At 39.1% G+C, this 23,795-nt stretch overlaps 1 protein-coding gene across 6 annotated transcripts in view; it reads left to right on the forward strand.

Annotated features, from left to right (window-relative positions):
• The window catches only part of pip5k1ca (phosphatidylinositol-4-phosphate 5-kinase, type I, gamma a), a 42,790-nt gene that overhangs the window by 11,946 nt on the left and 7,049 nt on the right, over positions 1-23,795 (forward strand). For 5 of the 6 annotated variants that reach the window (XR_008633531.1, XM_055164479.1, XM_055164481.1 and 2 more), the window contains exons 2-16: positions 4,044-4,072; positions 4,280-4,366; positions 4,493-4,623; positions 5,257-5,374; positions 6,952-7,104; positions 10,314-10,613; positions 11,923-12,125; positions 13,512-13,595; positions 13,703-13,751; positions 15,136-15,220; positions 19,409-19,579; positions 19,877-20,030; positions 20,535-20,567; positions 20,776-20,895; positions 23,444-23,672. Coding sequence is in view for 5 of the 6 variants with exons in the window: in XM_055164479.1 (XP_055020454.1) it covers positions 4,044-4,072; positions 4,280-4,366; positions 4,493-4,623; positions 5,257-5,374; positions 6,952-7,104; positions 10,314-10,613; positions 11,923-12,125; positions 13,512-13,595; positions 13,703-13,751; positions 15,136-15,220; positions 19,409-19,579; positions 19,877-20,030; positions 20,535-20,567; positions 20,776-20,895; positions 23,444-23,672 (1,946 nt within the window). In the remaining variant the exon portion in view is untranslated. The remainder of the gene's footprint in view (positions 1-4,043; positions 4,073-4,279; positions 4,367-4,492; positions 4,624-5,256; positions 5,375-6,951; positions 7,105-10,313; positions 10,614-11,922; positions 12,126-13,511; positions 13,596-13,702; positions 13,752-15,135; positions 15,221-19,408; positions 19,580-19,876; positions 20,031-20,534; positions 20,568-20,775; positions 20,896-23,443; positions 23,673-23,795) is intronic. The other variant, XM_055164480.1, reaches the window with a different exon arrangement.

Consider the following 23,795-nt stretch of genomic DNA (forward strand, 5'->3'; position numbering starts at 1 on the left):
GAATGTTCCACAGTATGGCATTAAACTTCTAAATCTTCATGGAGTCAAGTTCAACAAAACCAGGCCAAGCTATAAGTCAGAGCTGAGCCCTCTCACAGTAAGAAAGGATGTTTTTCAGTGTATTTTCAAGCAATAAAAGCAACTGCAATTGATCAACACAAGATAAATATAAAACGTTCATGTCATACTGTGGAACATTCCAGCCACAGCAAAAATATCTCCATGGAGACAATCAGACCCTCCACCAGAAAAGCATACATAGGGCACCAGTTTTTCCCTTAAACATCCTATATTATGCAAAACTGACTCTTGTGAGCTTTAAGTCATGTTGAAATGTTGTTACTTGTGTTTTGTTTCATTCACACGTTTTGAGTAATTCTTTATTATTAGTCTGTCTACATCTCCAAAGCTCAAAATGCTCTGTCCCACCTTGTGATGTCATGAAGCTGTAGTTTTCAAGTTGGCAGCTACATTTTACCTTTAGTTCAGTAGAGATAGGTAATTCCAGGGCTGAAATGTATTACCACATGACATCACAAGGTGGAACAGAGCATTTCTGTGGAGAGAAGAGGTCCTAAATATGTTTGAATATGTTTGTGGTGAGGAAACAACATTAAAACATAGATCACAAAATAGCGTAATATGGGCTCTTTAATAAATTCATCATACAATTGAGACATATGTTTCTTAGTATTTACAAATCTGCCACATCCTCTGAGTCACTGGAATATTCTGTGTTTGAAAGTGCTGCTGCTGTCACGTATCTGTACGAAATACCACCATCTGGACGGATGGATGGTTGGTGTTTTTGCTCCTGGTGATAACACAGTGAATTCATCAGACCGCTCTTGTGTCACTCTCATCCTCCTTTCATCCTCCTCTTCTCCTTTCATTCCTCCGCTGCCCTCACTACCCTCCTTTCATTATTATGCTGAGTGTTATACCTCTGTAATTACGTGTCTATTTCAGGCCTTTTGGTGCAAACAGTTCTCCGATTGCTCTACTCAACAAACTGCATCCTGTTATTACGACATAGATTGTGGGATTGTTAGTTAGTGATGTTAGTTGGCAATTCTTATATGAAGTCTTAGGAAAATTTGGCTTTAATCACAGCTCAATCCAGTGTATTAAGACGCTCTATCACAAACCCACAGCTAGAATCAAGGTGAACGGCAGCCTAACGGATAGGATTGAGCTCCAGAGAGGGACTAGGCAGGGCTGTGTTCTTTCACCGATTCTGTTTGCTCTATACGCTGAGCCCCTAGCACAGGCAGTAAGGCAAAATTCAAACTTGGAGGGTGTTACATTCGCAGGGCAACAGCATCTTATTGGACTTTTCGCAGATGATGTTATTATTTTCCTGCGAAATCCTGAATACTGCCTTCCTAATTTAATGCATCTATTCCGTACATTCGAATACCTATCAGGTTATAAAATAAATATATCTAAGACACAAATTCTAACATTCAATTATTCACCTTCCCAAAACCTTAAAAACCAATATAAATTAAAGTGGGACTCAGAAACTATGAAATATTTGGGTATAACTTTGACAAAGTCGCTTTCCGATATGTCTCAGACTAACTACAGTAAAATAGAAGGAGACATTAGAAAAGATTTAGAGCGCGATGGTCTACTCTGCCTACGAATTTTTACTCTAGAATACAAATTATAAAAATGAATGTCCTCCCTAGACTGTTGTATTTGTTTCAATCCCTCCCACTTCCTGTACCTCAAAACAAATTCAAAACATGGGATAAAATGATCTCAAGGTTTATTTGGAATGGGAAAAAGGCAAGAATAAAGTTCACAACTTTGCAACTTCCTAAACAGAAAGGGGGGATGGCTCTGCCCAATCTAAGGGAGTACTTTCTTGGAGCTCAACTCAGACCTCTAGCATGCTGGTGCAGGCCAGACTATGAAGCACGGTGGAAAGACATTGAAAAAGAAGTTGAGGGTTATAAAATACAAATACTTATATCTGATAAACAATTATCATCATTCCTTAAGGGCAAGATGAACCAAATTGTGAAGTTTACACTAGAAACGTGGTACACTGTAGTAGAAAAATATAAACTGAGAGAAAAATCCTTTCTACTGAGATGGTTTAGGTATGATCAAAAATTTAAACCAGGGCAACTTGACCAATCATTCAAACAATGGGAATTAAAAGGGATAAATGCAGTCTGTACTCTTTTGAAAAATGGAAAGCTAATGAGCTTTCAACAACTAAAGGAGAAATTTGATTTAGAACATAAAGACTTTTATAGATATTTGCAAGTGAGAGATTACTATATAAAACAAAGTAAACCTGACTTATGGGAGGACACACTAGGTGTAATTGGGGTAGTAAAAGATTCATATGAACAAAAAAAATATAAAAGCAATTTCAGCTTTCTACAACTCTCTGGGGGAAAGTAGAGAAGAAACAACTCTTTACCTAAAACAGAAATGGGAAACAGAGTTGTCAATTAATATAACAGATGCAGAATGGTTTCAGATGTGTAAAATACACCATAGTACTACTAATTCACTGTTGTGGAGGGAATATTGTTGGAAGAATTTGACACGTTTTTTCATTACACCTAAAATCAAAAGTAGACAGACTTCTACCCCGCAGGAGTGCTGGAGGTTATGTGGAGAAAGGGACGCTGATCACGCACATGTGTTTTGGAATTGCCTGAAAATTCGGGTATATTGGGACCAATTGAACTTAACCTTAACGACTATTCTGGGATATGGAATTCCGAACACATGTCTGGTGATGTATCTGGGAAATATATCTGATGCAGTAAGGAACGAGGACATGTATTTGGCAAAAAATTATTTTAGCTGCATCTAAAAAGGCAATTACAAAGAATTGGTTACAACCAGATCCACCTGCACAACAAGACTGGATCAGGATCGTGGAGAATATTTCAATGATGGAAAGAATAACATATAATCTGAAACTTAAAGGGTACAAATACAATGAGCAATGGGAAAAATGGAATGTTTTCATCAATGACATCAAAAAAACAATATAGTGCATACAAATGTCAATACCAAATACATGTTTAAATAAGAACCTGTAACTCCAGATTGTTGTTACATTGTTTGTTTATTGTTTTTTTTTTTGTTTTTTTTTTATTTTATACTGTTTTTTTGTGGTTTGAAATGTTACTTAAAACCAATAAAAACAAAGTTATAAAAAAAAAAGATTGTGGGATTCTGAACACTAGTGGTAGCATTACATTTTGAAAACATTTGTGCATAGTAGTATTTCTTCACGATAATATCTGGCTTTGTTGTTTCAAAAGTGTTTTTATGTGTAGCAGATTATTGTTAAATGGCTGAAGGCTACAAAATCCAAAGATTACTGGCTCTAAACACCTCTAAACACTGTGGTAAAACTGCTTGTTCTTTAACAATGCTCCAACCACACTTTAGTGCCATGTTACAAAGAGTGAAGATTTATTAAGTGTTTAACTGCAGTAATTTCGTCATGTTTGTTGCTCTGAAAATGGTGCACAGGGCCATGAGCTATGTATTCTCTACATGATGCATAGTTATTTGTAAGTGATACGTAAGAATATTTTTACCATCATACACGAGAGATGCAAAGTGGAATTGTCTATTATAGGACTTGTATTACTTTAACCGGTTACATTTCAGTCTTCTCGCAAATGATTATGCGCTTTGTTTTGTTTAAATATCAACTTTGAACAGAAACCAACCGTACATACCTGTATTACATAAATCGCAATTTTTCGGAAAAATCAGAATCCAGTATTTTTTCCTTAATTGTTCAGACGATCATACACTTTCTTCTTCTGGTTGTTCTGATATGAGACAATACAAGGCACTGATGCTATGTGTCTGCAGCTCTCCTGGCCCTCTTCAGTCACACATTTGTGTTTGACAGTGTTATTGCATCTTGTTGGATGCCTCTGTCCGTCCTGTGGGATTCGTCTTTGTGTCAGAGCCGTGTGCTAATGGAGCAGAGTGATGGACCTGTCTAAAGGACAAACTAAGACATCTTTTTTCTCTCTTTTCTCTTACAGAAGCAGCCAAGAAAGCCTTCATCACAGAGGTAAGCCCCCATGATTTTTCATAAAGACACTGTTCACTTTTCAGGTTGTTAATATTAGCTCAAAGAGGGTTAAATTGCTCAAATGAACTTTTCATGGTAACATGTTAAAATATATATAGTGTAATGACAGTCACAATTACTTGTATAAGAAAAAAAAAGAAAAACTGGTCAAAATCAGTCTAACAAAACCTTTTCTATCTTCCTCAGATGCCCTCGTCGTCAGGGCAACCAGGCCAGGGCAAGAAGATCGGCCACAGAGGAGTCGATGCATCAGGAGAGACAACTTACAAGAAGGTGAGTTATATAAGGCCAGTAAGTTATCTGAATGTGCAGTATCGACTTTTTTATGTGCTGCTTTATTTCTCACTTATGGTCTTTTCACTCATTACATCCTCATGGGTCCTTTACCCCCTCGTCCAGACCACATCATCAGCTTTGAAAGGTGCTATCCAGCTGGGCATCGGTTACACAGTGGGCAACCTGAGCTCCAAACCAGAGAGAGATGTTTTAATGCAAGACTTCTACGTTGTGGAGAGCATTTTCTTTCCCAGGTGACACTTTTACTCACTTTCAGTTAGTTAATCAAATTAAGATGGGTCAAATGCAGAAAATATGTTTACCTACAGGGACAGTAAAGTATACCTTACCTTATCTTACACATCATTTATCTCCTTGAGGAAACAAATGGAGCAGTTCAATTGACAGCAACAGGTAACAAAGAAAAGACAAATATCTTTATTGCTTTGCCTGGAACGTTCCACAGTATGGCATTGAACTTATGGATTTATTAAATTGTTTATTTTACTAAAAAAACACACCTTGAAAAACATGCTTTCTTACTTTGAGCAAACTCGCCTCAAGATAGATCTGACCTGTAAATTTGCCTGGTGTCTGCACCTGCTTGTCAATAGATGTGTTAAATGCCATTCAGCTGAACATTCCAGGCAAAGCAATAATTGCTCCATGGATTCAAGCAGGTGGCAGAATCCAACCAGAAAATTTACATAGTGCACCTTTAAAAAGGCATGTTTTTAAATGTAAAGTCCAGTGCTTGGTTTATGTGCAGTGTAGTGCAGCTGTATAGTGCATCCTCATTGTTAACTACTGTATATAGGCCACTATTTTCTCATTTGTAATTCAGAAGTCTAATGCATTTAATAATGTCTACTGATGTTTCTTTACAGTGAAGGGAGCAACCTGACTCCAGCTCATCATTTCCCAGATTTCCGTTTCAAAACGTACGCTCCTGTGGCCTTCCGTTACTTCAGAGAGCTCTTTGGCATCAGGCCAGATGACTACCTGGTAAGTCTGCTCACACATAAATACAGTCAATAAGATAAAAACACTATTAAAAGGCATTTTGGATAGACGAAGTGTAGAAGTATATTGGATGCTTTTGCTGTGCTTTTCAATTTTTCGCAGTCAATGTAATAAGAGTCTGGCAGAAAAATGAATTTGTACTAAATTGAAGTTGAGTGTTATCAAGGTATTACAACAAATAATCAATCAAACAATATTTATAGAAAAAAGATAATTCATTATTCAATCTGGTTGCTTTATTATTAATACTTTGCCTTAGGAACGATATAGACCTCAAAAGACCTCAAATATTACAAAATGCTTGCAATATTAGCAGCCAAATCCACAGCACTCCTTTCCCTAATCTTTTTTTACTGCTGTACATCAAGGAAGCAATTTTAAGGTAATTTATGAAACGAGAGCCCATAAAGTCAGAGAGGCTCTTAAGGCTGTATGACTTGTCTCTCTCTATCAGCACTGAGGAGCTGATTCTCTGCACAGATCAGGGCTAGCACCAAACACGCAATCATTACTCAGTGTTTTTGCATATTCACTTGGTCTATAATGGAACTGGCAGCATTTGCCTCTCTACAGTATTTTATTAAACTTTTTAGCTACTATTTGCGCAATTTTTATTTATTTTTTTAAATATCTAAAGTCCATAAATAATATCATAAGTGGTGTTTTGGCTCAAAGGAGAAATCAGTCAGTAATGTTGTTTTGATGTAGCAATATTGGATTTGATTTTTATTTTCCTATTACTTGTATTTTTGTGCCACCGGGTTACTTTAGGCTACACTTTGATTGTAAAAATCTTTGTCAGATCTAGCATTTTCCTTTCTACCCCCTATTAAAAACAGTATGTTGTAAATGTCAAACAGGATACAGAGATGTTTGAAAATAGAGCCATTAGCTGAAGGTGGACTGAGGCCTTCACCTTCTGACAGACACTTGTTATTTTATAAGGCACTGAAACAGTCTTAATGAGCTGTTAAAATCACACAAAGAACATCTAATGGTTTATTAAAATAATGGTAATATAAAGAATTTAACAAAATGTATTTACTATCGAGAATTACTATTACCGCAGTTCTCCCTGACCTTTAACTGCAAACAAACAGCTTTATAATTATATTTGCACTGATAGACAAACAGGCTAGGTAATTATTCAAGACAATATTCCATGTCTCTATACCATCAACAAAATACAGTAATTATAATTTTAAAAGATATTAGAAAGAGCAGCTGATGGGGGGGGGGGCACACAATATGGTGTATGTCTATGTTTATCACACAGTATTGGACATAAATTAATAATGAGAAGAACAGGAGGGGACTGGCACACCCAGACCGTGGAGCTGGGGTCAGGTTGAGTTCATAATTTTGGACAGAAATGTAGAGAGGACTTAGCTAACAACTTACTGTGCCAGATTTTCAAAACTGCAGTCGCACACTCATTATATGTGCACAAACTGGATAAAGGCTATAATGACAGTGTAAGTGCTTTTATGCTAGATGATTGGTGTATTGTGAATGCTACAATGACTGGCCTCTGACTTTCTCTGTTGTGTCTCCCACAGTATTCTTTATGTAACGAGCCCTTGATCGAGCTGTCCAACCCAGGAGCCAGCGGATCAGTTTTCTACCTTACAAAAGACGATGAGTTTATCATAAAAACTGTGATGCACAAAGAGGCTGAGTTTTTACAGAAGCTGCTGCCTGGATATTATATGGTAAGCAAACCTGAATTCTTTTTGTAAACAATCTGTTCTGTGACAGCTCATATCTTAGGTGAATCATTAGGAAATCTGTATTCAAGTTGCATTTGAGATGTGCAAAGATGGCTGACAACAGAAAATCAAACCAGTGTCTACGTAAATGAATTAGTTTTCTGTTTCATAAAGCTCTTTCAGGCTTGTTTGTTATTGATTTGTAGGCGTTTCTAAGCAGATCACGTCACAGCTTACATTAACATGCATCTCCATCTGTGTCTCTTGTACTTGACATGAGATCACACTTTATAATGTATGCAAGTGAACAACCTCTTCCATAGGAGCAGCATTTAACGGATTGCTTCAGCTTCATGTTTTTTCTGTATAATTCTAGTCCAGAGAGTTAGCTTATAATACAATTACTCACTTACAATAAATATACAAACAAATTAGATGAAAAGAACCTGCTTTAAACCATAATTTCTATATTCTCTAAGGTCATCATTCTTAGTAAAAACGTTAAGTATTATTCATCGTTGGCTATTTTGTGTATAATAGTTTGGAAAAAATTTATCGATTTATCAACTTCAAATGCATAATATAAGATATGGTACAATGTGTTGGGTACTACCGTAACTACAAATGTTTTGTTGGAAAATCTATAATACAGTATACCTTTTTCTGTCCATTTTCCAAACAAGATGTGAGAACGTTTGTAGATATTGTATTTTGTCCTGTTGTTATTACATTTATACTGATGCTGTGAAAATGCTCACTTGTAACATAAACGAATCTAACTTGTGTATCTTTAGCTCATGGTGAGACTCGATCAATCTTTGTGTTGTTGTTATGATGTGCCCTTGTTCTTATGAAGGATCGTAAGAGTACTATCTCCACCTGAGGCCATGTGCTTTCATAGCTGACCGGATGTACTGCACTTAAGCCCAGCAGAGCGTAGCCATCTTTGTACAGTCTGAAGGCCTATTCACCCACTCCATCTATGTCCACATCTCTTCACTCTCATCTTAACTTAATTTCATACTTTTTATCCCGGTGTTTATTTAAGTGCCAAAAAACGCATCCAAGGATCACCACAAGAACTGATTTAATAATTTAAGGACACTTTCACTCAGATTTTCCATTGTTTTGGCTGTGCTTTGAGGCTTTTCTCTGGTAATTGGTGCGAGACTGGAGCTGTAATGAGAGGAAAAGTATTCAGCTTCATGCAGGACAGCTGTAGCCGTAGGCCAGGACCAGATTTAGGAAATGAGCAAGACATTACATTATACAGACTGCATTGTTTCAAATACGGACAAATATTGGAATATATACACTTTTAATTAAGTGTACTACAAACAGACAAGCTGGCATAAGTAAGATAATTGGAATGCATAATGTTATCCGGTTTATACATTTAAAACCTGTTCCAGAAACAAGTTGATAATAATGAGAAATACAAGTAATAAACTTAGATTTAGACAAACTTTATTGATCCACAAGGGAAATTATTTGGATGCAGTAGCTCACACACCACAATATATTATAATAACAAAAATAATACAATCAGCTAATAATAATAATAATATACATTCTTTAAACTGAAGAGATAATTTGAATTTATCAGTTTAGTTTTATATTTATTTGTCTTGTTAGGACACAAGAATTGAACAACACATCTACCTGTTTTCTGAACTTAGACCTCATCTCTCCATCACCACAGATGTAGCAATAGAACATGTAATGAATAAATTAAGTACTGTATAATAAAAATCAGTTGAAAAGCTTGTGCCTGGAGACAGCGTTCAGCAGTAGTTGGTGCGGTCCACATGTCTGCTCCAGCTGACTGAGCAGAGGAGCCTGGCTCAGGGCAGCTCTGTGATGTAACCCATTATCTGCTCTATTATCTGACTCTTCCTCCTGCGTCTCCGTCTCATCACTCTATTCTGACACTCCCTACACGCCACCACCGTCATTTTCTTTATAGTTTATTCGACCTCATCATGTGCTAATCCTCCTTCACTGCTCTTTCTCATTGCTCATGTTTCTGTGCCCTCTCACGTGTCTGCTGTGGCTTGTCACTGGGCTGGCCTCTTCACATTGACATAAGGCTGAGGGCAGAAGATGCCCTTTCTCTGTCTCTCAACCTCTCCTCTCTCTGTGGTCTCTCTTTTCTCTCTGTCCATCTCTTCTACGCTTTCTTCCCTTTCTCTTGCCCTATCTCTCTTCTTTTTCCCCCACCTCTCACTCTCTTCCTCACCCATCACCCTTCTATTTTTCTCTGTCTATGCCTTCCTCTTCTTTCTCTATCTCTCCCTCACCCATCTTTTCTCCCTCTCTCCCTCCCTCTCTTTTTCTCCTTCTCTCTCTCTCTCACTCTCCCTCTCTCCCTCCCTCTCTTTCCCTCCCTCCCTGTTTCCCTCCGTCTCTCTTTCTCCCTCTCTCTCTTTCCCCTTTGCTCATTCTCCCTCCCTCTCTTGCTCTCTCTCTCTTCATCTCTCCCTCCCTCTTTCATTCTTCCTCTTACTCTCCCTCTTTCACTCTCTTTCTCTCTCCCTCCCTCTCTTTTCATTCGAAGGTCGTTTGCCCAGAGCCTCTCAGGGCCTGATCCTTTTATCCACACTCCCACATCCTTCATGACTGTTCCCTTTCTGTTCTTTTTGTAGATACATTTTCATGCTGCCCTGTGAAAGTATGGCCATGTTTGTTTGTTTTTCTCTAATGCTTGTGTTGTGTTGCGTTGAGTAAGCATTCAAACAAATTAAGTTGGACTATTTGGTTACCTTGTTTTGGTTAAAAAAAAAAACAGACGCATTTTAATTTCTACATACTTTTCTTTGTAGATGTGAATGAAGCAACTAGGAGAGTGGATTAAAAATTGTGTAGCCAATTTACAGCAGTTGTGATGCTGCAAGAAAATTACAAGACAATATAAAATATAAATTAAATATAAGATCAACTGTGTATCAACTGTGTTTTCCATAATTATTGTTTTTCAGAATTATTTTCATTAGTACAGTGTGGAACAAACTGACACAGGGTTAAAAATTAATGCAACCATAGATTTTGTCACAAACGAGCCAACGATTTCTGACAAAAATCAAATGCAGACCCAAAGACCTTGTCAGTGTTAATGTCTTAATCAATGCCTGAATACTTTTAAGCTTTTCCTGCAATAAGTCTGTTAATTAGTGGTAATCTTTTGGTCAATTATTTCTTTTTGGCTTTTTCAGAACTTGAATCAAAACCCTCGCACTTTGTTGCCCAAGTTTTTTGGCCTCTACTGCGTCCAGTCGGGTGGGAAGAACATTCGAGTGGTGGTCATGAACAACGTGCTGCCGCGGGTGGTCCGTATGCACCTCAAGTACGACCTGAAGGGCTCTACATACAAGAGGCGGGCATCCAAGAAGGAGAGAGAGAAGGCCAAACCCACTTTCAAAGACCTGGACTTTATGCAGGACATCCCAGATGGACTTATATTGGATCAGGATACTTACAATGCAATGGTGAAGACACTACAGCGGGACTGCTTGGTAAGTACTATGACAGCAGACCTAAATGTGTATTCTGTGGTAATGTTTAGAGAAGATGTTTGTGTGTGTCTGGAAGAGCATGCTATGACAGCATGCTATGAGGTGCCTGAAATTTGACAATTTTGTTTTATAATATAGGGTTTTGTTCAGACAGATATAAATCTTACCTTTCCACATGCAGGCATGGCAACATAGTAACATAGGAGTTATTGCTTTTGCCTCACAGCAAGAAGGTCCCAGGTTTGACTCTTCTACTGATGGGGCTGTTTTGTCTGGAGCTTTCATAAGTTTCTTCAAAAAACATGTACATGAGTTGATTCTACATTGAGCAGGATCAGGACTATCAGTCAGATAAATAAAAGTTAAAACGGTCAAAGAAAAAAAAAAACTCTGACTCCATTTTGGTAGATTGTTTATTTGCCAACTCAGTTATTGAAATCACCCTTGTTGCTGTGCTCTAATAGCTGCCTCCTTACACTAGCTGGTCTCTTAGTTAAATGTGTTTCTTTTTGTCAAGATAGAGACAGGTCAAATGTAGGGTTAGTGAAGGTGGTGTATCCATTAAATGCACAGATCAAGATTCTCCGGAGGGAAATGGCTCCTGTGAAAGAGGCACGCAATCATGGTTGTAGAGAGCAATGTGTTGGATTAGAAGGTTGAGTCAATCAATATGTTAAGGAAAAGGAGTAGACACTTAAACAAGGAAGGAGCAGACCAGTAGTAAAGATGCCAGGGTCTATAATCAAAATAGGAGGATGCTGGTTAAACTAAACAAAGGAAGGGAAAGCAGAAAAACACATTGTTTTATGAGAGTGTTTGGCATACGGCAAAACCTTCATTATAAATTAGGGGCTTGGAGTTTTACAAGGTGTCTGGTCTGGTCTGCAGGGCCTTTCTTGTCTTATAAATCACCATCTTCAGTTTACATTTGCTGAGACTGTGAGGTTCAGTGGCCCGGTATAACAATCTAACCAGATCCACACAAATGATGTGTTGTTAGAAGATGTATTGTTAGAAGATGATATTATGAGGATTTGACAAAAAACTAAGGAAGAAAGTTATGTGAACGCATTGCAGGTAATTGGCCTGTTCAAACTGTCATTCGCTTAAAAAGATCAATGACGGTTCTGGAAAATGTTGGACTGTTTGACTGCTTAATCTTATTCAAGTTATATAGTCTTAAATGCTTATTAGCCACATATAAGAAGCAAATGCCATGAGAAGTGTTTGGTTGTCTCATACTGTAACTTTTTACATTATGCCTGTCATGTCACTCATATTTATCTTAACATGACGTGTCTGTGCTCAGGTGCTGGAGAGCTTTAAGATCATGGACTACAGTCTGCTGCTGGGTGTTCACAACATGGACCAGGCAGAGAGGGAGAGGCAGATGGAGGGTTCCCAGGGAGACGAAAAGCGGCCCGTGGCCCAGCAGAAGGCCCTGTACTCCACCGCCATGGAGTCCATCCAGGGGGGAGCAGCGTGTGGCGGGTCTATAGACACTGATGACACGTGAGTACACACACTATGTTCCTTTGTCCTTGGACAGTTAGTACTTTTAGTGCAATGTAGTACTTAATCATAGGGGTTAGCAAATAATATATATATAGATTTTTTGCCTTTGTCATAGTTTATATCAGGATTCATATTCACTTTGTAGTTAAAAAGTTAGTTAAAGGTTCACTATGTAACTTTTTGGTTGGGGGTCTGTCACCTACTTGTTTCTATGGATATGTCACTGCTCTGCTTGGGATGTTCCACAATATGACATTAAACAGCTCTGTCTTTTCATTTATTCAATTTACATATGGTTTTATTACTGTGAACGGGGCCTCTCCACAGATCTTACTTATAACTTGGTCTGGTTTGGTCTCCATGATAATAGAAAGGTTTTAATACCATACTAAGAGTTTTCATTTATCATTGATTAGTTTAAATCTACTTGCCACTCAGGGCATGATGGTGACTAACCTTTTAGAGAAGAAAGTGAAGAACATAGAGCCCCATCCAACAGAACATCTCTGAATAATATTATTAAGATCGCTCAGATCGACTACAGATTACTTTTATATTCATCTCAATGCAAGTCAATCTGGCCTTGTACTCTTGAAGGAAAGTCTTCATTTTGACACATTAATTATCCACATACACTGCAGAGCAAATTATGTTATACTTAATGCAGCTTCCCTTTAGCACCTGCTGCAAAATCATTTCTAATCTCATAACCATCACTGTGTACTGAAACTGAATACCGCACTTCAATGGATGTTACACGTGTGATCTAGTTATTTTCTTTACATTCCCAGCACATATTGCTCTCTATTATGTAGCAGTTTATGCTTGTTTAATCCATACTATGTTTGCATTTTCTTGAAGGCAGTAGCAGTAGCTCATTTGCTTCTAATCTCACTGGCATCAAAATGCTGCTCAGGGGCTTTGACCTCTGACTGCACTGTTGGCCTTATTATCCTCTGGGATCAAGTCCAGTCGAAGATAATCTAAACCACTTTACAAACCACTGGATTGGAGAAAAATCTCCAGTTTGACACTGGGTCACAGGAAGATAAGGCTTGATGTTGCCTTTTAAACCTCTTATAGACTTGCCTCCTTGAGAGTATCTTTAGCCAGCACTTAGACAGTTTCGCTTTCCAGGACGGGTCAGGACATTGTGCCTGAAGCCACATGGAATAAATTAATGTGTTTCAAAATTGCAAAACTGAGTAAAGATTTCAGTTGCTTTAGAATAAATTTGTTATAGCCAAGCAGACTCAGCCTTAGCTCCTCCTTATTGAAACAAAAGAAAAAATCTATATTAAATATTGATTCTGCTTATGCAGAATTTTACTGGAAAGGAAATGCTACAGAGTGCTTTACATGGTGATATACTTGTGATTTCAGGATGGGTGGTATCCCAGCTGTAAATGGCAAAGGGGAGCGTCTTCTTCTGTACATCGGGATTATCGACATCCTACAGTCCTATAGGTAATCGACTTCTGTGATAATGGAGACTGAGATACATGTTTACCACATCACATTGATTTCTTTTGACCGACTGCTGCATTCATTTGTTCTCCTTCTCCTGTGTGCAGACTAATCAAGAAACTGGAGCACACGTGGAAGGCCTTGGTTCATGACGGAGTAAGTTTCCTTTTTCACATAACGCCTGCGTTTCAGTATAGTATAATTTATCTTCTCATCTTATTACTATATTATTAGACATGAGAATTGGGCTTACTCTAGTCAGAGCCAGGCTGTAAAGCACCTAATACAAAGTTACCTTGTTCCTTATCATTATTCCTAACAGGGAACCAGATCTGTTTTATTCAAGGCAAGTTATCATTTATAATTACTGCTAATTGCTATGAAAAAGGAAGACAATAATTCAAGTAAATGAAGTAAATAATCACTAACAAAGATAATCACCATTATATCACTAAATTTACAAAATCGAAAGTGCAATGGACAAAGTACAATTCTGTAACAGTGTTCACAAAGTTTATTTAATAGAAGAAATCATAATTTAATAATTTGCATAATTACTAGTACCACTAGTGAAAATATCATATATCCTCAAATACCCAGAAAACTCTATTATTGTGGGCCAAGCTAAAATTGTACAAATAACACCAAACTTAGTAGCTAATTTAACGCTCAAATTGTTATTATCTAAAAAATCTAATTCACTCCATGTTTTTCATTCAGTGGTAGTTACTGTACTGTACTATGACTGTCTTGAGATTGATTTTGTCTGATGAACCCCCCTCCCCCCCTCCTTCATTACTCATCCTCCTCTCTGTTACCGCTGAACACATGTACAGTAGACTTGTGTAGGAGCAGTCCCCCTAACAACTGTATGTGCGTCATTCTCCTGGTCCCCTATATGTGACATATGGTGCAAATGCATTTAAAGATGTGAATAATTAGGATTTCCATAGCGATGATGCAAAAGGCTAACTATAGCGATTTGCGGAGGAGTTGTTTTTTCTCTTTGGCAAATACCAAGTGTCATCTGTCAGTCTCGTGTCAGTGTTATCGCGGCTCACAGTCACATCATAAATAATGAAAGCTGTGTCTCCGGCCTCTGCTGACTCTGGGCTCCTGTGCTTTCTGTTTTGTCTGGCGGTGGAGTGAACATTTATTTAATTCAAGCTAAAAATATTGTAATTATGTTTGTGTTTTTAGTAATTATAGCCAAGTATGGTAGTTGTGAATAAAAATTACAACCAGTGTTTTTCATTATTCAGTAATTCAGTCAAAATTCTTGTTTCATAAACAACTTGTTCAGCATAAAATTTAGTTTTTTGTGTATTAATTTGCAAAATTGCTAAATGTTATGTTTTCTAACAGGTCTATATATAGTGATTTGGTTGGCTGGTTCTCTATCTTAACTTATAGCAGCATTCTTTTGCACTCTATCATTTTGTTTATAAACTCTAAAATACTGTTCAGACGATGTAATCCAGTCTGCTTTGATCATTTTTCTCATGCACTATTTCTCTCTGATTAATCTGTCTCTCTGCAGGACACCGTGTCCGTGCATCGGCCCGGTTTCTATGCCGACAGGTTTTACAAGTTCATGAGCAACACCGTCTTCAAGAAGAGCTCCTGTGAGTTTGGTCCTAACACTGCCATACATAGTCACACGGGTCGAATCAGAGAGAGAGAGACATACACACAGGCACAGACATGCACACAAACACACACACACAGGCGTCAAATGCCAGGCTTTTGTCTTTTTTACTGCCAAACCGTGACAGAGGGATTAGATACAGGAGCATGCTGCCTTATTAGGAGCTGTTTCATGTCATGGATCATGTGGGAGAAAGCCTAAGTTTGATCCTGATGTTTTCTTTTTGAGTAAACCTCAATTATCTGTGCTTTTTAGAAACAGGATAGTTTATTGATCCTCTAAGGACATTTTTCAGTTGATACTGAATACAAATCTTACCATAAAAAATGTAAAACACAACCAACCTCCCACACAACCTCCCTGGCATGCTATTGTCCATTTCCGATAGCTGTCGAGGCCCACAGATTCTCCATCAGAAAAATTACAGAGTGCACCTATAAATGTGTTTTTTTAGAAGTCTTTGTGCTCCTGCTGGCCAATGTGAAAAATGCCCCATGTCCGTAATATAATTTTTTGCTCGTAGTCAAGCTTTTTGCTTGTAGTCATGCATAGAATTGAATTCCCAAATTTGGTGTAAATCCGATAATGTTGACGTTTCATTTCTATAGTAGGGGGCGCTATAATGAACACTTTATATATGTTTTATAGTATAATATATTCAGGCCGAGATCTTGCTCCCCTGCTGGCCAACTGTGAAAAATGTCCCATATCTGTAATATATAATATAATATTTTTTTTGCTTGTAGTCATGTTTTTTGCTTGTAGTCATGCATAGAATTTAATCCCTAAATTTGGTACAAATCTGATAATGTTGACGTTTTATATCTATGGTAGGGAGTGCTATAGTGTTCAGTTCTATTAGACTTCATAATCTGTGATGATCTAATTCAACTACAATGCAATTGTGATTTGAATTTAAACTCTCTAGACAGGGGTCTCAGACTCGCGGCCCGCGGAAGGATTTTTTGCGGCCCTCCACTTGATTCAAAGAATAATGTCAGTGCGGCCCGTGGTAGATGTACGCACAATCCCACCCCCTACCGCGGGCCGCACTGACAGATGAAGCTGCAATCGGTGCCATGCAGATTCACAACAGATTATTAACGCAGTTTACGTCCCAAAACTCAATTTACAGCAGTTGTGAAGGAACGAGTCTAAGTGGATCTGTTAATACAAGTACACGTGCACATAAGGCATCACCGAAGAACCAAAACAACCACACGTGGTGGTACATGTGTGCGCACTTCACTTTACGCTCCCACAACCACAGCATCAGAGCGCAGAGGAGGCGCTGACGCAATTCCCCTGTTCAGAAGTATGGGACCTTTATTGGAGGGGCTAATAAGAAATAAAAAGACATTGACAGTCTGTTTACCTGTTCAACACTCAGTGCGTAACTTGCTGGCAACTCGATGACCAAGCTCCACCTGTGCGTCGCCGAAATCCACGCGCACTCAGCGGCAAACACAGCTGTCCCATCAATATGCAAGCACCACAAAACTGCACTGATCTATTCCAGAGGCTTGGCGACATGTTAGCAAAAAGTACGAGGCAAAAACAAGCGTCTTCCATCCATGTTTGACATACGAGAAGCAGATACACTCCAGTGTGGTCCGCTTTCACACCGGCAAACGAACCAAACTGGTCCGATTAACGAGCCTCTGTTTAGAACAGCGATACCTCCAGTAACTAATACTGATGTTCCCTGTTAATACCGCGGGCGTCCTCATCTCAAATTATCACCACGAACTCATAAAACAGCAACGTAGAACTTTCTACAAACTCACCGCATCAGTTCTGAGTTCGGGTAACAGCAGCAGCCAACAGCGTTCAGCGTAGCGCGCAGCTCCTCAGGACGGCGCTGGAGTCTGGTCCTTGGTCTTCTGTCGTCCTACAAGCGCGTTGGTCAGATGGTCCGGAGGCTCTGTCCTCCATGTGCTGGTTCCAGACGGTGGCGAACAAGACCAGTGCGCAATGACTGGGTCTGAGCGGGTACGTTCCACCGTCTGCGCGCTGAGGGGAAAGTGAGAATGTTCTGTGCACTATACCTACAGGTCTGTGCTGCTCCTGTCCTTCGTGCTCAAGAACCGCAGCTGGTTCCGAGGTGGTGCAAAGCATCCGGACAGAACGTGAATCCAGTTTAGTTGGTGTCCGCATTTGGTTCTTCCCGGGAAAAGCGCTTTTCACTCCCCGCTCCACGTCATCTGAGCCCGGACAGAACCGGAGCTGCTCCCGCTGGTTCGGGACTCCGGTTTGGATCTAGTCCGACTGTATTTCTCACACTAGGCTAAAAGCAGGACATTTTTAAAGGTGAATCAATTGAATGGGCGATTGCCTATTGCCATAAAATTATTTGATTAATTAAAGCCTAAAATAACAAATGCTGGTTCCTACATGATCACGGGGAACACCGGGACCTCTGTGCAGGTCCTGAACAGAAGTACACACCCCCATTTTTGACTCACTCTGGAGCCACACGTTCGCACGTTCTTGCTCTGATCTTCGTGTATTACATTCTCTGTATTGGCCATTGTTGGTAAAATATTTCGAAAATGAATCGCGGCTGCGTCTGGACAACAATCTGTTACTGCGCTGGAGTCGTACAGCGCGTCATTACAGGCAGGAGACGCGTTTCTCCCATGATGCATCTAGAATAGTTCGTTTAGACCTGCTGTCTGTGGTTTGGACCCGGGTTCGCGTTCACACCAGAAGAACCGCACCAAAGTTGGTCATTTGGTGCGGATTCAAGCGAACCGAGACCACCTCTTTTTTGAAGTCTCGGCCCACTTGAGTTGGTCCTGGTCAGAGTCCGATTGACGCTTTCACACCAACGCAAACGAACCGAACTAACCACTTCTGGTTCGAATGGATCGTTTGGTGTGCACCAAATACTGTCGGTGTGAAAGCACCTAATACAGGTCAAGGCTCACTGATGAGCATCTTCAATCTATCCTGAGGATCTCATATGCTTCCTCCTGCAAGCCAAATATCTCTCAGCTGTACAAGATGAAGCGTAGCCAGGTTTCAACCAGCAAGGAGTAGGTAAAAGAAGAAGAGTAGACGCATTAGTTTAAAACTTACGTTCTGAATACATTTTCATGTTCTGAACTGTTATTAAAGATTAAGAAAGTGTGTTGCGTGTTGTTCTTTCTCTCTCCTCTTTTCCCGTGCAACTGCTATTTATCGAATACTCAATGCGGCCCAGCCTCACTCAGACTTTATCTAATGTGGCCCCCAGGTAATTTGAGTTTGAGACCCCTCTCTAGACCAATGCCTGTGGCCGTGAGAAGTCATCAAAGAAACAGGAAATTAAGCAGTTTTTTGCCAGCATGCTATATGCAAATCGTAAATAATATCCCAAAGAACCTGATCATTTTTATGAACCTGTGTCTCTAGATGTGATGTTCCAAATCTGAATATCTGACCAAAAAACAAGTACTAAATGCATTTTACAAACATACAGTCAAAGTGGTGGCAAATCTGTTATCCAATATGGCTAACTTCCTGTTCATCAAAGAGCCATGCACCAATTCAGCTTTTGCATTGTCTTATTGTTCTCTATCACTGTTCTGAATTTTGTTTGCCTACTTTGCTTGTTCCCACTCACATAAGGATCCACTTCTAGGCGTCGCTGTTGAGTCAGGTCACTTTGAGCATTGTCGCAATGCCTGTTATATCAAATTTTTCACTGGTCCGGTCAATCTCAAACTCAGTTTGGGGACTTTACTTGACGTTTAAGCCCTCAAAATCGCAAGGAAAAATAATAATAGAGAAGAAGAACCTGGCAAAAAAACAATAGCCCTTGCCAATTAATTTGTTACTGCTCCGGCCAACAATACTGAATATTTAAAGGGTATTACATTATACATATACATATAAAGGGATAATAGGGATGTTGAGACTATTCAGTTAATTGGTAATTATGATTATACAAGTCTCAATATAATCTTAAAAACAAAAAAATCATGAGAATTAAAAGAAAGAAAGAAAAAGGTTTTAATTCAAATTATACTCAAAATGTAAACCTCACTGCTTTATTCAGTTTACAGTTTATACCGGGTTTGGGTTATGTATGGTTAAAATGAGTTTTACAAAGTCTGTTTTAGTTTTTGCCCTTTGGTTCTTTCTTGTCAACAAATGTTAGTAATATATTTTGTGTCTACAGCTCTGAAGTCATCCCCCTCAAAGAAAGGCAGAGTGTCTCTCACAGTGCCCAGTAACAAGTGTCTAATAGGACCTGGGGCAGCGTGGTCGGCCAGTCAGCTGACCTCAGAGAGGGACGAGAACATCTACGACCTGAGAGGAGCCCGCAGCTTCCCCACCCTTGAGGATGAAGGTACATACTTACAAAGGACATGGACACTCATAATACAACAATTATAAGTAAATCCATTTTTAAATGTACATTATTTCTGTTTGATAGTCTACTGGTATAGCCCTGCATTTACTCAAAAATATCATCCAAATGCACCTGGTAAACTGATATACTTGTAATCTATACTGTACATCCTACACTTTCGTTAATGGCTCTGCTCCCTTTCACCAGTCCCCGAAAGAAATCATAGTACTGGTCTTTAGAGAATAATGGTTGGGGACCACTGATATAAACCAAAAAATGTTTTGTTGTCTCCAGGGCGACCTGATCTTCTTCCTTGCACTCCTCCCTCATTTGAAGAAGCCACAACAGCTTCCATCGCCACCACTCTGTCGTCCACAACTTCACTGTCCATCCCCGAGAGATCGCCCTCGGACACAGCCGAGCACCCGCGATACAGGTTCAAACTATTGTAAAAAGAAAATTATTATTTAAAAAAAATACACTTTTTAACCTACAAAATCAAATTATTTGGTTCCATGTCTGCAATGTTCCATGTCCTAAAATTCTAGTTAACATTCGAAAGCTGTATTGTATACACCCACAAATACTGTCCAAAATTACATTACATTATAAACTTGGCTTGATCATTTTGATGAGGGTCTTTCACTAGTTCAGAAAAATCTTAATATGCAAAAGAAATAATTGTTAGACTAGTTTGCTAATCCAAAAAATAATTGCTTACTAGTCAACTACTTAAATAATGGGTAGTTGCAGCCCTAGTCATCAGAGGTTATAATATTCCTATAATGGAAACATCAATACAGTACTGACTATAAAGGTCAGACACAAACGAACCAGCAAAAACTTAGTGTAGCCAGTTTAAAAATACAAATATCTTTTGGCAAGTATATTTCTACTAGAGAGTCAATAGTCTCGTTGTGCTCTGCTATTAACACAGTGTTTCTGTGTCCAGGCGGCACACCCAGTCCCTCAGCCACGACGTAAGGTGAGTGTTGGCCCTTACCACAGTTTTTTTACCCTATTAACCATATAAAACTGGATTTATTTGGTGTTTTTTAGTCTTAGCTTCATGTTGTCACTGTGTTTGGGTGTGGTGGGCGGTGGGGAAAAGTCTATTTATGACTGGGCTCTTTCTCCTGCTCCAGTCTGTGCCTCTGCTCATGTTGTTTTTATGTGTTTTCGGGGGTTTTCAGGACACAGGAGGAGCTTCGGGTGCGAGAGGAGGACCAGCAGACCATCACTGTGGAGGTGGAGTTGAAACGGCCTGATAGTGAACCCACTTTCTCTGTCCCGGAGACGCCTCCTAAACTCAGGTAACCCAGCAACAAGAATGATATTGAGTATTATAAGAAAATACTCACTTACACAAGAATCACTCATTTACTACAATCAGTGTGTTATTCTTGTGTGTTACATAGATCAAGAGTAGTGAATAACAAGTGAATAACAAGTGAATAACAGTTTTTAGATACCATCATTAGACAGCTAGTTATTATTATGGCCTTTTATTGACATAACATTGAAATTTGTGCAATATAAGAATAATGAGTATATCCGTTTATAAGAAAAGCTGTGAAAGAAAATTAAAAGCACACAGGTTTGTAAAGTAATTTTTTTTCCTGTTTTGTTGAGTAATTTTTTAATTTTCAGATTGATTTAAGAAAATTTGTCATTGAAATGTATTTACATTTTTTTTCAATATACTAGCATATTGCCATCCCGGTCTCAACAAAGCAGATATGTTAGACCCATATAAAAGGCAATTTTACAAAGAGAGTTTTATACCTGAACCAGAGAGAACCAGAATTCACCAACTCACTAATTTGATTCTCAAAAACGTGACCGTACTCCACTACGTACTAATTACTGCGTGACCTTAATGATTTCAGTGAGTGAGTCAGTACAGTGCAGATTTGTCTATATAAATAACCTGTCTCACCTATGCAAAGGCAGCTGTTGGATTAGCACACACTTTCAGACATTAAAGACAACAGGAGAGCAGCCTGACCTGTTTACCCCTGTGCTGACCTGGGACATATCTGGATTCTGGACCACAGTATTTGGGTTATGAGCAAGCATGTGAACATGCTTGTAAAAATCTGTGCTCTGTCTGTCTCTATGGGGGGGACTAAGGGGACCTAACATGGGGGTTTGAGTCTGTAGAATCAGGGCAGTGGGACAAAATGCCACTGGCTGCACTCATTAATCTGAAATGACCTGATTGGTAGAAAAAATATTTTAATTAAAGCAATTGTCTGTGACAGTTCAAATCCCACTAAATTGTGGTTATTTGTCTTTTTTTATGGTAAATGTGACTATTTTACTGCTAGGAAATACTTTAAACAGTTTTTAAGACTTTCTTCACTATATTAAAAAAGCAAAACATTTAATTAAGAGGAAAGGTGATTCCAGTAGGTTAAAATTGCCCACTCACATCTGTTCTTTTCACCTTTTTTCTTTTCTTTTTTTTTTTTTTTTTTTGTAAGTTAGCCAAAAATATGGTTCATACCTCTGTTTACTTGACCAGTATTAATCTGCTTTGCCCATATCCTGTATAATAATCAAGTGACCAGAGTATGCTATATGTAGAGCAGTTGTTTTCATAATGCAAGGGTACAGGAAAATAGTTGGAGGTGCTTTTTACGTGTTGGCATCTGGGCACCCTCCTCTGCTCCTTCATGTTGCAAGTCTTTTCAGGCGGGTGGAGTGTTGTGCCCTTTGTTCCTTGAAGCTTCAGATCCTCCTTTCCCATTGTTATAAAGCACTCTTCCTCTCTTAGAGAAGGGGGCTCCTCTACCTTCTTGGACAGCTCTTTGTTTTCCTTGTTGATCACATCTCCACCAACTTTAGCGCATGTTGTTTGAGTGCCCATTATTGGTGCTCTCTCCCATTTTTGTTCAGCGTCATGACACTTGTCTTGAAATTGTTATGCAGACACTTACAAGAGATGTTTATTGTTAACAAACTTAATTGTACACCATAGAATTAGTTGCAGTGGCCTTTGATTAAGAGTGCTTATATGATTGAAAGATTTTATATACATTTTACATATAGGGTTAATTTTAGACCTACTTTCACAATCTGTGTTTGAAATGTGCCCATTGTATGTCTTAGGGCTATATTTTGGTAAAAAGAGATGTCAAATAAATTATGGATAGAGCCAAGCCCATTCCAAGAAAATGACACAGAGGGGTAGGTCAGCAGAGGGGCAGATGTGGGGTATCAGGGTGTGGTTGTTGAGGGAAACCATGTGTCTAATTGAGTCTGAGGCAAAGGAGGCCATGACTAGACATATGGCTTGAGGCACTGGAGATGGCACAAAGAGGCGGGATAACAGAGAGCAGCAAGGGCAGTGAAGGCCACTGATTTGGCATTGTGATTCCAATGGCTTATTTAGGCTGTTGAGGGAGGCGGAAATTAGAAATTTGAATAAATAAAGGTATGAATATTTTTTTTTATTAATATAGACTTTTGACATAAAGCTAAAAGTATAGACAAGTGCTCATGATGTTTGTTAAATGCAAAGTGGATGTGTGTCAATCCTCTGTAATAGTTGCTGATCCTGGAAAAACAATACAGGATTGTGAGGCAGCAGATAGACAACTGGCACATCTTTAAGCTTAAAATGCTTAACCACGCACTCACACAGCTGTAGAGTTCAGCGGCCTCGTCTTGTCCAATAAAAACACAGACGTGATGCCAAGTGACCCGATTAATGGTCCATAATGTATGAAACTGCTGTGGTTGCGTCTTCATGGAGATATGTTTTTAAAGCAGTTTTCTACAGTATGGATGTTCAAAAACATGCCTTATCATCACTTATTTTTACATTGTTTGAAAACTCATCCCCCTTTCTTACAGTGATGTCCAGGAGGTAGATGGTGCCGGAGTAGAGGCAGCGGTCCCTTGCAGCTCCATTGACCCTGAAGTCCCCTCCTCCTCAACCCCCATGAGCGCAGACGTGCCCCCCTCCAGTCCAAAAGTTGTGGTGGAGGAGGCAGACCCACCCAGCCAAGTGTCTGGATCAGGGTGTACCAGCCAGGCCTCTGTCGACGACGAGGATGATGTGCCAATCACAGATATTTACCTTGTAAGACCCACAGAGCACATAACTCATCATAAATAGGATGTCATAACCTTAAGGTGCACTATGTAACTTTCATGTATGCATCCCCATGGAGATGTTATTGCTTTGCCTTGAATGTTCCACTAT

This window comes from Boleophthalmus pectinirostris, unplaced genomic scaffold (genome assembly GCF_026225935.1).
Source record: "Boleophthalmus pectinirostris isolate CB_2022bp ecotype Guang Dong unplaced genomic scaffold, ASM2622593v1 HiC_scaffold_7, whole genome shotgun sequence".
NCBI lineage: Eukaryota > Metazoa > Chordata > Actinopteri > Gobiiformes > Gobiidae > Boleophthalmus > Boleophthalmus pectinirostris.